We start from the raw sequence: 13,173 nt of genomic DNA, 5'->3' as shown, positions 1-13,173 counted from the left end.
TACACAAAGCTAGGTGGTATATAGCCTACTGCACACCTAGGTTGTTTGGTATAGCCTAATGCTCCAAGGCTACACACCTGTATGTTACTGTACTGATACCGCAGGCAATTGCAAGATAATGGTATTTGTGTATATAAACATAGAAAAAGTACAACAAAAATATAGTATAAAAGATTTAAAAAAAAATGGTACACCTGTATAGAGCACTGCCCATGGATGGAGCTTTCAGGACTGAAAGTTGCTCTGGGTGAGTCAGTGAGTGGGGGTGAATGTGAAGGCCGAGGACATTATATTGTTCAGTACTGTAGACTTTGTAAACACTGTGCACTCAGGCTATACTAAATTTATTTTTAAAATATTTTTCTTTCTTCAATAATTAACCTTAGCTTACTATAACTTACTGTATAAACTTTTTAATTTTTTAACTTTTTCACTCTTTCTGATAACACAGCTTAAAACACAAACACATTGTACAGCTGTACAAAATATTTTGTCTTTATATGTTCATTCTATAAGCTTTTTTCTATTACAACTTTTTTTTTTTTTACTTTTTAAACTTTTTTGTTAAAAACTAAGACACAAACACACACATTAGCCTAGGCCTACATAGGGTCAGGATGGTCAGTAGCACTGTCTTCCATCTTCCCATATTCAGGGTCAATAACCGGCATGGAGCTGTCATCTACAATAACAGTGCCTTCTCCTGAAATACTTCCTGAAAGACATGCTTGAGGCTGTTTTACAGTTAACTCTTTTTTTACAAGTAGAGGGAGTACACTGTAAAATAACAATAAAAAGTATAATAAACAGGTAAGCCAGTAACATAGTCATTTATTATCATTATCAAGTAAAACACGAGTAATGCATTGTGCTACGATGTTTTTAAGCATCTATGTCACTAAACCATGGGAATTTTTCAACTCTATTTTAATCTTAAGAGACTACCATCGTATATGCAGTCTAATATCACTATGCAGTGCATGACTATATTAAAATTTTATTGCAATACAGGATCTGAGCCATATTGGAGCCTGAGGCACAGGAAAATGTGCACCCCTATATTCATGTTTGTCTGTATTTTTTCAAAAATTTTTTTCTAGAATATTAGTTGAATATTAAAAATTTTGAAAATACTTGTATTAAAACTCAACATTATTTTAAGTTTAAATATTTTGTTTATACCAAAAATGGAATTTAATTTTACTTTCCTGGTTTTAATGGAGGTAAACTGAGCAGTAAGTTTTAAAATCTACTTCTTTGCTTATCTTGTTTCAGTTGCAAGAGTTGCCATGTCTCACAATTTTTCTTAGCCAAATGACAATCTTAAATAATTTTAACTTCAGCTCACTCATCTTGTCTTTATTTAAAATTTTGGTATTTTGTTCACCACAGATTTTTTTTCATTAGTTCTAATATTTTTTAAATGTTCCATTAAAGTATCATTAATCTTGATTGCTGAGTTTCTTGGTGTGTCCCTTAAATTTTATTTTACTCATCCTAATCCTGGCCCCGGTAGGAAAGAGGATATATGGAACCCCACAAATTGTAGAATCCAGGCCAGTGGGGACCTCCCCTTCCTCTCCATCTCCCTGTCCTGGCACCGTCCAGCTCGAGGAGAAGGAAGGTACCCTCCCGATTGTTCTAATGTGCAAAGTGCCTCCTCAGGCCCGTACTTAAAATCATTCAACTGCCCATTCTTGCCCTTTAGTGATAAAATCTTAACTACTTAACACGGATTCCAACACACACCTTAACCCACTTCTGAAGGTCTGGCTCAATAGTTGCTGTACTCTATTTCTAGATGTGAAACTGCCCTTTATGAAGTTAATAAAAGGCTGCAAGGTGGGAACTGTAGTAGGGACCTAAACTCTGCAAATGCATAGGCATAGTTAAAATATGTATATAGCCAGCCATTGTTCCCTAGCTTGCCTTCCTATAATTGCTTTCTACTCAGGAGTCACATAGCTGATGGTCATGAGAATTCTTAGCTTTCTTCATTGTTCCCATAGGTAACATTACCCTTGTGAAACCTAGGCTTGTCTTTGAGATATCTTCCAGACCCTGCATTCTGGTAGAACAACTGACCCAACCAGACTAGTGGCCCATACTAACCAAGGAACCAACCCAACTGGTCTTGTGACCTGGGAACTACTGACTCAGCACAAGAAGACAGTTTCTGCTTCCCGACCCCATGAGTTCATTCGCAGCCAATCAGCAGGCCCAATTCCTTAGCCCTCTGCCCACCAAACTATCTTTAAAAACACGGGCTCCCAAATTCTCAGGGAGGTGGATTTGAGAAATTCCTCCTATCTCCTCACATGGTGCCTGCAATATTAAACACTTTCTCCGCTGTAACCCCTGCCGTCTTACTATTGGCTTCCTCTGGAGCAGAGGGCAATGAACCTGGTTAGGCAGTAACAGACACTAAGCTCTGTTTTATAATACTTCCACCTTCACAACGCTGAGTTCCTGAAACAGACCATATTATACTGCCGTCCATCCTTGCACAGGTATTATTAATCCTGCACCCACCTCATGTATTACCGTCATCCCCTCCAGTCATTTCCTCTTTAAAAATCCAACTTCTATTTGGGCAGTGAAGTCAAATGAAAAACTAAATACACCCTTTCATCCAAAGCCAATTTCCCACTTGTCAGCTCCCTGTTTGCTTTAATGGTAGCAAGATTCTCCCAGACTTGAACCTTGTAGTCATCTTTAAATTTTCTCTAATCACCCACATCTGTTCACCTATATCCAATCACTTGGCCCTAAAAGTTCTTTCTTCATTATGCCACCAATATCTCCCTCTTTCTATTTGCATACTTCAGGGTGAGGAGTGTAAAGAGATTGTATAAAGAAAAATGCAGAAAGTACTATACAAATCGAAAACAGCCAACCTCGGGTATCTCACAACTTTGTAAATAACATCTTAGTGGAGAGTCTGGGCTAATCCAAATTCTCAGAAAAGAATTATTGAAACAGATTCTCCTTAGAGTGCTGGTTAGAGAAAGTTGCAAGTGCTGCTTTTTTTCTTTTATGACAAAGAAAAGCATGTTAAAATGTACAAAAATCTTTAAATGTATAATGTCATGGAGGAACTAAGCAAAAACATTTTCTTCTACTATCAAATAGTAGATAGTATTTGATAGTTAGTATCTTCCTAATACAACAAATGCTTCAGCTTTGCTCTCACTGTCCTCAGGATCTGAAATGTCCTCCCCCTCCACCACACTTTCAAAATCTGTTCTCCCATTTCATGTTCTTCACACACTGAGTCTGTGTTGTATTATAATTTAAATGACCATGAAGGTGTCTCATTTCTCCCACTGATTGTGAGCTCTTGGAGGACAGGTAACTTATGAATATTCAATTCACAGTATGCTTTAAAAACAAGGACAGGCTTTAGAAGGGCCCAGACCACAGGCCAGAGCACAGAAATAGCAAGAAAGATAGAAGAATCCAGAAAGATGCTTAAATAGGCCTAAAATTAAAAGGTTTTTTTTTTTTTAAATCAAGGATCTGGAAGAGTGATTCAAATGTGTTTTTGTGTCAGAGATACCCCTTCAGAAATCTACAGTTTGCATTTTCATGAGGATGCCCTGAAACCTTTGTGTGGCATTCTCTCTCTCTCTCTCTCTCTCTCTCTTTCACACAATCACGGACTTTCCATAGTTCATCCATGGACCCGGAGAGGGCCTTCCCAATACTGACAAGTAGTGACAGATAGCACTTGTGGCTTTAATCAGCTTTAATCCCTAGCTGATTAAAGGGGCTTTTGTCGTTTGCAAAGCTTACTGAGAAAGAGAAATGTACATCATATATGCCCAGGGCTGCAAAGTTACCTTTGGCCTTACCCCCTTTTATTTCCCCCTAAATTAAAAGGGTTTCAGCTATAGGTATCCAGTGGTAGAGACCAAGGCTGACGATGCTTTATCACAACTAGGAAACTTTGGACAGTTTTGCTGTTAAAAAAATTTTTTCTGGAAATTTTAATCAAGTTTTTACTTTGCTTCTAAAACACTTTTTCTAAAGCCTCATAATAACTGGTAGAAAATTACAGCACTTAGTACCTAAACTGATTACTAGCATGTATTTTAAAGTGAATCAAAAGCAATTTTAGCAATATTTCATAGTTATTATGGCTTTTTAATTTTAAAAATCAACCTTACAATTTTTATGTACTTCAAGATTGAAATTATGGTTCATCTAGAGATAAAAAGGCTTAGTTGTTCAAGCTGAAAGATTGACATCTGTCTTTCAATATTCATCTTTCTATAGCTTTAGATAGATGACCTCTATAAATTGGTACATATGTTAGAGCTTAGACCAGTAGAGTACAATAGTATTTTTCTAAGTCTCAAGATTATCTGTTGGCACCTTAATGTCAGTGTTTGTGTTTAGGATACATCTATAGAGAAGTAATATTTGTTTCCTAAAGTATTTAAATTTAACTTCTTTAATGTTGCTAGCCCAATGATGTTAGTGAAATAAGTTTGATAATTAGTTTGAGTTCTATCATGATCTCTCTGCAGAGACAAAACTTAACTGAGGCAAGGAGTAAATGTCTAACTGAAATGGAAGGGATGAAATGCAGAACCCAGTGAATACCTGGTCCCTCTCACACTCAAAAGTATCTATAAAGATGAATCCTATTTTGGTGACTTCCTGTTACTGTGGAGCCCAGCAGAGAGAGAGAAAGAGAGAGAAACAAGTAATCTGGCACTAGGTCCATTCAAATGTGAAGCTAGGCTCCAAGGAACACAGTAGGGAAGGGGTTGTAGACCAAAATGGCTGTAGTTGTCAATGCCAGAGAATACAAGCATAACCAAAGAATTCTGATTCATACATTGCATATACTTAATAATGTACCTGTTTCTAAATCACAAATTGTGATTGATCTTGCACTGTACTGCAAGATACATGGCCTGGGGGTGGGGGTGAGAGGGCAAGAGATAAACTAACCCCATTTTTAAATTTTGAATAAAGACTAGTAAATAAAAGTGGCAATGGACTATAGGAAGAACTACATGACACTTAATTTCACGGAAAGAATTGCTATTCCAAAGCAGAACAAGGCATAGTATGACAGTTTATTCAATTAAAAAAACATAATTAGCTTTTAAAAATGAGGGGAAAATAAGAAAATCAAGCAGCGAAAAGAGCCATTAATCATTAACAGTTTACATTCATTAAGATGACACAAATAGAATTTATCAAATACCTTTGTGGTTGACATTATTTTATAGCAGAGCCTGACTATTATTAACTTTTGGACCTGTGAAGCTGGGCCTTGCTGCCAAGACATGTTACTACTCACCTACTGAATTCTCTTACCCATTTATTCATAAAATATTTTCCAACAAATTTCTCATTCTTTGTTAGTTACATATTATAAAAAAGAGTGCTTTACCCGTAATTCAGCTTTGGACAAGATAAAAACCTTTATTTAAAAATACAGTATTATATTCCTTTAAGAATGTATACAGAAAAAGAATTTGGATAAAATGTGATAAAATGGCAGGAAATAAAGCCAAATTCTGATAAAGTCAAGATAAATTGGCAGTACTCAGAATATCAAAACCAATCAGAACAGCCATGAGAGGGTCAGGACAAATAGACTGAGGGAGAACAGCCACGTCAAATTTTCCTTGAACCCTCTGACTCTAGTATTTCTGTTCTAGAAGTTAACCAGCTCATAAATGTCCACATTATATACAGGTTTAATTTTACTCACCTCACATAATGGTGAATCCATCTATTTAATAAATATTATATCAGAGAAAGGGCATATATACATTAAAAGAACTGCTTTCTCAAAGGGACTGGGAATTCTTTTAGGAATAGCATCATATAACCTGGGAAGCACTGTTTGAATCCAGGTACATTTTCTTGTAAGCTGTAACTTCAACTCAGAACCAAATTTTATTCCCTTCTATTTATAGTTAGAGGCCCTGGGGTCCTTGGTGGGGGAATTGGCAACAGCAACCTCTTAATCCATAGGCCAAACCAAAGACTGTTTCCCTTTCTTCTTTCAATTCAGAGAGGCTCATGCTGTCCCCCTGTTCATCAAAAAAAAAAAAAAAAAAGTGAGAAGTAAATGAGTTGTTGCTAGGTGGCATCAGGAATATAACAAAAAGAGAAATGGCTACCAATTATTGTACCTGGGACCATTGCTAATACAAAGCCTTACTAGCTTTAAGATCTTGGCTGTAAATAATAAATTAGGAGTAGATTTTGAAAGCTTTGGGCATTCAAGTTGCTTAATTTTTTCATTTTATAAGGGGAAGGTTGGGGCAGTCAATACCTATTTCTGGAGGCTCTGCAGTAAGAGGTCAGTTGGTGAAATGAATTCTTAAGGGGAAGATTACTCACAGGTAAAGCTTAAAGACTTCGTGCTCTTTCCTCCCCCACCAGGTGCATGCTTCTTGATCTTGTGTGGGCCTCAGAGACCCCAGGGTCCCCTGGGGAGAGATGGTGGGTCTCTCCCTGGGGTGACTGGGCCTGCTGGGCTTCTCTCAGTTCCCTGCAACAAAAGGGGGAAAAAGCAAAGGTTAGTTGATCCCCAATTAGAGATAATTATCAAAACATAAATCTATTACTCTTTTTTTAGTATTTACAGTAACAAGCCTGAGCTATACACAGAATAGAAAATTCAGTTCCTAGGATTGTCTTAAAAAATGGTTGACCCACATGCCATAGCATATGGTGGGTTTAGTTTCCAAGACCCCGCTGATTGGAGCATAAATGGATTTTACAATTAAAAAAATTAAGTGAACAACTCTTCAGGCTATATGAAAAAGGTACAGAAGTCAACAAACCATAGCCTCTGGGTCAAATCTAGCCTGTCACTTGTATTTTTAAATAAAGTCTTATTGGAACACAGCCACTCATTGACATATTGTCTATGGCTGTTTTCACACTATATTGGCAGAGTGGAGACATTACAGCAGAGAGCATAAGTCCCACAAAGCATAAAATATTTACTCTCTATCCCTTTACAAAGCAAGTTTGCTAACCTCTGGTCTAGACAGTTTCAAGATTCCATCTGCCCCATCTCTGCCCCATCTCTGCCCCATCACTGGTACTGGCTCATGGCAGTTACTTGTGCCTATATAGCTGGCTTCACAGAATGTACACACCACACTCTAAGAGGTACTTATGTTCTTGTGAACAACATATATGTAAGTCTAGTATTTTGTACTTTATTTCAATAGAATTCAAAACTAGAGCAGAAAAATATCAAGTGGCTTTTTAGGAAGAACTACCTGACTAAAGGGTGAAAGACTCTGAAATTTATTACCAAGTAATTAGTTTGGGGACTTTTCAAGCTAATGTTTCCAAGATAGGTTGTGTGTCCAAGACAAGTGAGACTCCTAAGCATATTTTAGACAAGGACTATTTTATATTTAACCAGGCATAGTATATGTAATAATGACCTTAAAATGCCTTCAGAACACTGCTAAACATTACTACCTGACTTCTTTCCCAACCCCATCCTATCTAATTAATTAATTCCCATTTTTAATGGAAGAATGGATTAATAAGTAAATACATGCATGAATACAACCCTACATTAGTAAGATCAGATTGCTTTGTTTGCTCAGAAAAATACCTCTTCCTCTAAACATGTACAGGGACAGTATGTCTGCCTGCCCCTGAAACTTAATGGGTTTCTAAAATAGGTTTTTACCACCTTACCTATGGTTATATTAGGTGATCACCCACCAGTTATTTAGATACCTGCTGTCACTCAGTCTTAAATGTTCTTTACCACCTATATTTCCTTGTATTCCTCACTCTTGCTTCCTTTGCATTAACTGGAATTTTCTCTCTCAAGCAACCTAATCACAGAGCCTCCCAGTCCCATGCTACAAAGAGCCTCAGTCTGCCGGTCTCTTTGTGGAGAGGGACCTATGTAGTATAGTGGTGAATACATAAACTTGAATCCATATAGAAGACACATTATATCAGTTATATTAATGTCATTGTGAGTAGTTCACAATAGATTCTTTCTCGTCCCCATCATCTAAAAGCTACCTTTCCAGTGTGGCTGTCTTGAACTTTTCCAAGTTCAGCTGCTGCTGGAGCTCTTCAGCTTTCCCCAGGGAGGGCCGGAGAACTCGACTTCTGGACAGAGCTACTGCAGAAGGTCTCTCTCCTGGATCAGGGTGGATCATATTCTGATGACACAGGGCCAAAAGGAAGGAAACAGCAGCTTCACTACTGGGAAAAATCTTCCCACTCAAGCCAACTCCAACTCAGCTTTTTCTGGTGAATTTTCTAAAACCCTGCTTGTCCTTTGTGCAGAGGGAAGATATAAAACCTAGCTCCACCTTGGACAGAAAGATTGTCCATGTCTGGTAGCATCAATTGTCCACACCCATGACTTGTCTTTAAATATTATGTTTTAGAGCTGGCTGGATGATTAGCTACTCTAATGCCTTAATTTCAAAGTAGAAAAGAACTGAGACCCTAGATAAAAAGTCACTTGTCCAAATTATTTAGAAGGGCCAAAACCAAAACCTGTTTACTTAACTCTTAGTTTAGCTTACTTCCTATTACATCATGCTGCTTTTTCACGTAATAACTCACCATGACGGTATTCCTAAAGCATTTATCTCAAGGTAGAGGATATATCTGTAACCTCAGATGATTTGACTAGGGAAAATATCTAATTTTATACAATTAACAATGTCATAAAATGAAGAAAACACTGAACCTTCTGTTTGGGGCCCAAGTTCAGAGCCAGCTCCACCATTTACTCTGTGAATTTTGCTGAAGCTCAGTTTCCCTTTCCTGAAATTTGAGATAATGATATTCACCTTCTGGGACTATTGTTAGAATTAAGTGACTTAATATATGTATTGCCTAGCACAGGGCCAGCATTTGTGTACTCAGTAAGTATCAACGAAATCTAAGAGTGCTTTACATATAGAAATAGATGATTAGACGATGAACAAAAGACCACTATCAAGAAGGGTTTGCCTCTTTTCAAGAAAGCAAAAGTATTCAGGAAGAAGGACAGGTTTGTAACTATATTTGAAGTTTCTAGGTAAACCATAAAACTCAAATCTAATCTCTAAGTGAGTAGATATTTCTAAGGCTATTTTAGGGATCCTAACCAATCCTGTTCCCTAAGCCATGAAGTCATACATACATTTTGTTTGCTTGGTATAATTATAAGCTGGACAGGGTAAGCTTTTCATATCTTTGTTTCAACATAATATTATCCTTTTCTCGTCCCCATACATACTCAGATATTATTAAGTACAAGTAAAACAGTTTTTTTCTTTTTTTATCTTTTTTCCTTTTTCCCCCCACCCTCCCCAGAATTGGCATTGTGCCTTTTTCTAATAGCTCAAATTATTGTTGGTGTTGTCAATTATCAATAAAGTAGCTTATGCCTTCTTATATACAGTAGAAATTCATTATTTTAGTAATATCATCACTGTTACTATTAACGATAGTTAAAACCCTGAAGTAGAGCAAAAAGATCAGTTTTGATTTTGGAGTTAACTAAGTAACAACTGAGAATACAGGAGTCAAAGAGCTGCCCTGAGCTGTGGTTTCCTCAACTGCAGAATAAGATACTACCTGCCCATTTTACAGGGTTGTTACGAAGGGCAAATGAAAAATTGTTTGTAACAAGATTTTTGAACTATGATGTGAAAGGTTTATGATATTTATTTTCTAAGTTTCCTTGAGTTATTTTCAATCTGTCCTGTATCTTTTCTGTGCTTCCTAGTAACTATTCTTTTTTCTTTCTATGAATGACACTACCGACATCTCCATTTTCCTTTCCCCAACTACTTGACATCACACATTTTAAAAAATAGACATTTCATCTTTTCTTTATCTCATAAAAGATATCACCTTGAGCAGACTGTAAAAGTCTTCTGAGAGTTCCTGAGGAATGTCGGGGAAATTACCCTCTCGGATATGGTGCCATGCATCGCCATTGGTGGGTAATGCCTCAGCTCCCGCAGCCACTGCAATTGTTAATCCCAAGGCAAATATGTCTGCTTTGGGAAGGTGCTGATAATCCTTCAAAAGAGAAGACAGGAAGGCCAGTTAGTATGCCAAGGGGAATGAATGTAGACTAAATTACAACAGGTAGGAGAGGTTCGTTTGACTGCATGTAAGCTCTAAACAGACACTGTGGGCAAAGTTATATTCACTGCAGTTAGTGGTTTATTTCAAGAGAAGATACACAGAACACAAACCACCTGATTAACACTGCTCTGCCATTTTGCTCTGTCAGGCTCAAAAAAGCTTGGTGCACAGATTGGCTGATCATGGTAAGGAAAGACTCATTTTTTTCCTTATTATCACTCAGGAGGAAGTTATATCCTTCCTAGGCCTAACTCAACAGACATTGTAGAAGATGGGCAATGACTAACAGTTATTTCAATGACCAGAGCTGGTAGTGCTATCCGAAGGATAATAGCATGATAAATATGGGCTAGACCACTATGGACTTGAGGGAAAGGGTTAGTAGTTAATCCATGAGATTAGGAATTCTAAGAAATATTAGAAACAGTAAAGGACCTTTAGAAAGAACAGTATAAATATTGATTCATCCTTAACTGACCCAGCTTTCCTCATACATTTTTTGGAAGAGTTTATCTTTGGTCTCCATTCAGAATGGGGAAAGATAAGTTTAAGTTATTATATAAATACACACTTCTCATTTTTTGCACTGTGAGCCTTCATTTGAGGGTCAAAAGGTTCAATGAGTTATATGACACCCTCCATTTCCCTAATCTATACCTCTTGCAAAATCTCTTTAGCCAGGAAGCGACTGTCTCCTTCTTCTACTTTGGGTTTGCTTATTGATGTCACATGACCCAGGTCACCTAAAGAAAGATAAGAAAAAACAAAAGAGAAAAAAGAAATAGAGCTCTTTAAAAGTATGGCTTTATTTTCTCAAAGTAGAGGAGGAAACAAAAAAAGTAAAAAAATTTGAAAAACATGTCTTTCTTAAAACTGGAATAAATGAGTCACTATTATAAGTTTTATAGCATAATAATATACTGATAGGGGCATAAGGCAAGCTCACCAATTTTATATATCACATTGGCAGAGAGAAACCAATCAGCTTCATTTTCAACTTCTTCTAAGACTCCAGGGGAGTCATCTTGCATCCTGTAGCAAATGAAGATGTTACCTGAAAAAATACAGAATAGAGGTAAATAATGATTCCTAAGTTTTTTCACCTCAAAGATTCTCTTCTATATTTGACATTCAACTTCCCTCTTTTCTTCTTCTGTGTGGACATAGCAAGACTACTAAGGTTTCTTTTTATCTATGAAATCTCTCACATCACTTCTGAGCAGCCAGTGATTACTAAGAGATATTTAAGTTAAACTGACTTCATATGTTCCCCATCCTCTGAAGAAGCTGGTGGCAAGATACTATTGTCTCAAAATAAACAAATACCATATAATAATGAGAATTTGTCCTTGGGTTTCAAACCAATGATTGATAAAGCCATTCATTTCTGCTTACTTTAATCAATGCTGAATTAGAGTATAGAACTAGTAGTAAAACAATTAGGTTGTATCTAACATGCTATCATTTACCTATGTGGTAAATTAAATACCTAATTTTATTTTTTGTCCTCACTATACAGGCAAGATTTTTTTCCTCTCTGTCCATTGGGCTCAAGGGGGAAATGGTTAAAGCTGTTTAATTTTTTAGGAGAAACAAATGGAAGAAAGGGATTCTGCTAGCAAATACTCTCTTTGACACTTGATATACACACAGGCACAGATTTTAATGATGGTATGGAAACAACAAAATATGGCAAAAAGAGCTGAAGGGAATCATACTGACTGGGTTTGATGTCCATGTGCACCATGCCAGCATTATGGATATACTTAAGTCCGAGGGAAATCTGTAGAAGTATATCCTTGAGTTTTGGCTCTTGGAAATGATTGCCAGAGTTAGCATTTTCAGCTATAGCACCTTGCAAGCTCCCACCTGGGAAAGAACAAAGAATAGCCTCACAGAATTGGAGAAAAGATGTGAGTCTTACAGATGAGAGCATAGTAAATACAACTGGCCCTCTACATCCTCAGGGGACTGGTTGCAGGACACCCCACTCCCCACAGATACAATCCTGGAATGCTCAAGTCCCTTATATAAAATGGCATAGTACTGTATTCAATAAATTTGTCATAAATTACTTCAATCCAACAAGTCTAGATTACTTCAGTGTCTCTGCAAAGCATAATAATATCTGCCCCTATCTATACCGCAGACATGTTGGAAAGAATTACAGGGCTTTTAAAGAAGAAAATGCCAGTACCTCATGTATCCAATAGTATATGGCCCTACTGTTTCAAGTATGTGCCAACTAACAGTTTTAAAGTTTTACTTAATTATTAACCAGAAGGTCAATCAGGCCTAGTCATATGGCTACCATTGGGGGCAATGATTAATTCCACATCAGTGTCAGGCTACTTGTTATAGGCTGTTAGTAATTTTAATGTAACTGATGCTAAGTCTAATTTAATTAAAACTAAATCATAAAGTCAGAACATTTAATGATTGCTTACCCAAGGAAAATATAAATGCTCTATATACACCTAAATCTTATTTGAGCTACACTATTTGTACATGAACTGTAAACTGTCTTGATTTATCATTGTTACCAATAAAAAATAGGTTCGTATAACTACTTGATCTTGATTCTAAGGTATTTAGAATGCTTCTGAACACTTTATTAATTAACACTCGTTGTCAGGTCCTTCAAATTATAGAGTCCCAGCTCTCACTGCCCATAGAGTTCCACCCTTCAAGTACATATCAGAACAACAGGATCTGAGAGAGTAATGGAATTTTTGAGGAAATTAGTATTTTAAAATGTCCTGTGTAAAATTGAATTTAAAGACTTATCTCTCATGCTAAAATAATTAAGTTCAGAGGGGAGAAGATTCAGCCCCTTTCAGAAACACAGGGAGGGCTACAGTAAATGTTATTTTTCTGGGAGTCTTCTTAGAAAAGAATTTATATACTACATAAGTACTACACACTTATTAATTAGAAAGAAAGGATAAGGAAAGAGAACATTTTAGAGTTTGTTAAAAACAAAGTCACTCCAAGATGAAGTTTGTAGATGAGGCTATGAGGTGTTGTCAACAGGAAAGAAGAAGGCTATATCCATTGGAA

The 13,173-nt window shown here is 36.7% G+C and overlaps 1 protein-coding gene across 1 annotated transcript in view; it reads right to left on the bottom strand.

The window, feature by feature from the left end:
* Positions 1 to 13,173, bottom strand: part of WEE2 (WEE2 oocyte meiosis inhibiting kinase) — a 28,475-nt gene that overhangs the window by 602 nt on the left and 14,700 nt on the right. The window contains 8 exon segments of the mRNA XM_069461670.1: positions 607 to 682; positions 6,373 to 6,408; positions 6,411 to 6,523; positions 8,038 to 8,180; positions 9,874 to 10,044; positions 10,771 to 10,856; positions 11,060 to 11,167; positions 11,836 to 11,982. Coding sequence (XP_069317771.1) covers positions 607 to 682; positions 6,373 to 6,408; positions 6,411 to 6,523; positions 8,038 to 8,180; positions 9,874 to 10,044; positions 10,771 to 10,856; positions 11,060 to 11,167; positions 11,836 to 11,982 — 880 coding nt within the window.

This window comes from Eulemur rufifrons, chromosome 29 (assembly GCF_041146395.1).
Source record: "Eulemur rufifrons isolate Redbay chromosome 29, OSU_ERuf_1, whole genome shotgun sequence".
Classification (NCBI taxonomy): domain Eukaryota; kingdom Metazoa; phylum Chordata; class Mammalia; order Primates; family Lemuridae; genus Eulemur; species Eulemur rufifrons.
Note: the sequence above shows the minus strand (reverse complement) of the source record. Positions and strands in the feature narration are given on the sequence as shown.